At 47.2% G+C, this 3469-nt stretch overlaps 1 protein-coding gene across 1 annotated transcript in view; it reads right to left on the bottom strand.

The window, feature by feature from the left end:
* LOC111649819 (serine/threonine-protein kinase MARK1-like) overlaps positions 1-3469 on the bottom strand; it is a 24183-nt gene that overhangs the window by 5766 nt on the left and 14948 nt on the right. The window contains exons 7-16 of the mRNA XM_087172095.1: positions 3213-3343; positions 2743-2844; positions 1988-2107; positions 1479-1578; positions 1250-1362; positions 949-1090; positions 718-851; positions 310-395; positions 81-230; positions 1-18 (exon numbers count right to left, since the gene is read on the bottom strand). The exon at positions 1-18 is cut by the window's left edge and continues 249 nt beyond it. Coding sequence (XP_087028221.1) covers positions 1-18; positions 81-230; positions 310-395; positions 718-851; positions 949-1090; positions 1250-1362; positions 1479-1578; positions 1988-2107; positions 2743-2844; positions 3213-3343 — 1096 coding nt within the window. The remainder of the gene's footprint in view (positions 19-80; positions 231-309; positions 396-717; positions 852-948; positions 1091-1249; positions 1363-1478; positions 1579-1987; positions 2108-2742; positions 2845-3212; positions 3344-3469) is intronic.

Here is a 3469-nt window from a genome sequence, read left to right as displayed (position 1 = left end):
TGGGGGGGGGGAGGAGAAGGTTGTTGATATAGTGATGTAATAAACGACCGCTGCGAGGAGACATGAAACACGTTTTTCACCTCTGATACTCCGCGTTGTCGTCGATGGGGGGCAGGCTGGACTTCATGGGATGTCCTGACGCTGACATGGACTTGACATGACGGGGGCGTGTGGAGGAGACGGCTCCCCCTGGTGACGGGGAGGGGGACGCTGCAGGTACCTCAGGTAGACTGAGACAGAGACAGGTGAGTTATTGATGTGTTGAATCAGCGTGTGATCAGTGACGACTCGCAGGCTTCCTCTCCTCACCTGCTGTCCTTCCCGTTGGGGATGGCGGCGGAGTGGCGGTCAGCGCTCGTCCTCTCGTAAACATACGTGTTCCTGCGAGTCATGCTCTGTAACACAAAGACAGTCACATGAGCAGGTCGACCTCAATCCACTGATCCAAGGCAACGCAGACCACAGTTTGTCCAGAGGGAAGAGATGATGATCAGAGCTGCACATGACATCACTTACTTCAATAACACGCATGTTGTTTGACCTTTAACCCTGGTTTAAACCTGGTTTCAGAATCAGAACTTGGTTAAAGCGCCATGTTTTCTTCTTCTTCTGTGTTTTAATTAATATAGAAGCTAGAGCTGATCTATAATCAAACTACACATGGACACAGACCTTTACACTGGAGGAGCTTTAAGAACAGAATCTGTATCGTCTCACCCCTGAGGCTGTGGCTGACTTCCTGCGGTCCGGAGCTCCCACGGGTGAGGCGGGATCTTCCCTTCTGTCGCTCTCTACGCTGTTGGCGTGGGAACGCTTGGTGTAGGAGACAGGCGGGGGGATGGAAGGCGCCACTGAGACACAAAACACAGAGAATCCAAAGACTGATCCAGAACTATCTAAACACGAGGTCCAGTCAAAAGGCCTTGTTGAGTATAAACGAAAACTCACCGTGGTCACTGAAACGCCGCTGCTTCTGATTGGTCGGTACGTTGCGAGAGTGGGCGGGGGACTGACTGGAGCCGTTGAGGTCGCTGCAGGGTCGCGACCTTGGTACCAGGTTACCGCTGGACAAAGACTCCGTGCCTTCAAACTGGTGGAGAGAGTCACAACAGAGGATTCTGGGTAAAAGACTGGCTCAGACTGGGAGAGAGGTGTTGGTGGTATGATGACACTAGGCTAGCAGTTTCCCCCTGGTTCCAGTCTTTGTGCTAAGCTAAGCTAAACACGTTTGACAGGTTATGTAACACACCTCAGCGGGTTTCTTCCCCAGCAGCAGGTACGTCGCCATCGCCTCGTTGTATTTCTGACCGTCCAGCGCCTTCATCACTTCCTCCTGAGGGAAGCCCATCGTCCCCAACAGCTCTGATTGGTCAGAAAACACAGTCGGCTTTGGTTGGTGCAAAAACTTAGAGGTGCGTTTGACTTATGTATGGGAATATATACATATGGGAATATGTGTGTGTGTGTGTGTGTCTGACCGATGCGTTCGAGGTCGCTGAAGTCCTGCTCTGGTTCTGTGAACGGTTTCAGATCTTCGCTCTCGTAGCCGACGTTCATCCATCGATCCTTCATGACTTGCTGAGGAACAGACGAAAAGAAATAATAATAATAACTTTTAAACATGAAGGATTCTGTGTTTTTATGTCCAGAGCTGAAGAAAAATCACTACTTAGCATAACTTTAACTAAACACACTGACTTTAAAAATAAAACTTCCCTTAACACAAGTTTGGCATCAACAGGAAGTGAGGAGGGAGTGATGGTGGCAAAAACAATTATTACAGAGTGAATCATTTGTCTTTTCTTTATTATTATCTGTTTTCCTGTGATTAATGCAACAGCAACACCATTTAAGGCTTTTATTGTGAAAGAGCTGTTGTTGAGTTAGTCACAGCTCCTGGTTAAAAACTTGTATTTAATAATATGTGTTTGGTTGACAGATGTGTTGTAAAGGTTAAAGTCAGGGTTTCAGGTTGCCTGTGTGTCACCTGAAGGCTGCCTCGCTTCCCGGGGTTCAGGACCAGCAGCTTCTTCAGCAGGTTTTCACAGTCTGTCGACATGTAGAAGGGAATCCGGTATTTTCCTCTGAGAACACGCTCCCTCAGCTCCTGCACACGCACACGCACACACACACACGCACACACACACACACACACACGCACACGCACACACACACACACACACACACACACACACACACACACACACACACAGTGAGAAGTTCAATAAACAAAATAAAATTGATAGCTTTGATCATAAACCTTGACTGTCCCCTAAACGCCTCACATGAACACTAGATGTCCCCTAAACGCCTCACATGAACATTAGATGTCCCCTAAACGCCTCACATGCACACTAGATGTCCCCTAAACGCCTCACATGAACACTAGATGTCCCCTAAACGCCTCACATGAACACTAGATGTCCCCTAAACGCCTCACATGAACACTAGATGTCCCCTAAACGCCTCATGTACAGACTAGATGTCCCCTAAACGCCTCACATGCAGACTAGATGTCCCCTAAACGCCTCATGTACAGACTAGATGTCCCCATAACACCAAGCAGTATTTACATCTCCAAAACTCCCCTTAGCTACAATGCTAACGTTGCTGGCAGTATATCGCTATGAGTCTCAACATAAGGCCAGTTTGTTATTGTACAGTTTTATAAATACAAGAGCACAACTCATTATTTTTTCCTCCATCTTTCATGCAGAGGTCAGCAGCTGTTGACTCATCTACCTTGAGGTTCTGTCCGTCGAAGGGCAGCGAGCCGCTGACCAGCGTGTAGAGAATCACTCCCAGACTCCAGACGTCCACCTCCGGCCCATCATACTTCTTCCCCTGCAAGATGACAGAACTTCATTACCCAGCAGCCCACTGCTCTCACAACACACTAACACAGTTTACGGCTGCATTTTCACCCTTTGATTATTCCTGAATTATTCCAGTTATTCTGTGTCCCAGTATTTGAGGATACTTACATACAATTAGTACTCCTGTTACAACTCACAAGTTTTGTCTTGTCTAACTTTATTTGTGTTGCTTTTTTTAAAAGAACATAAAGAAAACATAAGAAACACAATGAAATCCAGTAAATCTAAAGTACGTATAATTTTAAAGGCCTGTGCCTCCTCATACAAACACTCAGTAACAATAATATTAACAGAGTTGTTGTTACACAGGTGTGGTGGGCAGGGCTGAGTGCTCACCTGGAAGAGTTCAGGAGCCGCGTAAGGAGGGGAGCCGCAGAACGTGTCCAACTTGCTGCCCATCGTGAACTCGTTACTGAAGCCGAAGTCGGCTATTTTAATGTTCATGTCGGCGTCCAGCAGGAGGTTCTCTGCCTGAGAGACAAAAGCTTTTAGTTAAGAAACGAATTCGGGTAAACATTTAGTCTGTGTGTGTGTGTGTGTGTGTGTGTGTGTGTGTGTGTGTGTGTGTGTGTGTGTGTGTGTATGTGTGTGTG

Source organism: Seriola lalandi, unplaced genomic scaffold (assembly GCF_002814215.2).
Source record: "Seriola lalandi dorsalis isolate HSWRI2012SDOR001 ecotype SW California unplaced genomic scaffold, Sedor1 jcf7180002052035, whole genome shotgun sequence".
Taxonomy (NCBI): domain Eukaryota; kingdom Metazoa; phylum Chordata; class Actinopteri; order Carangiformes; family Carangidae; genus Seriola; species Seriola lalandi.
This window is presented reverse-complemented; position numbering and strand designations above follow the sequence as displayed.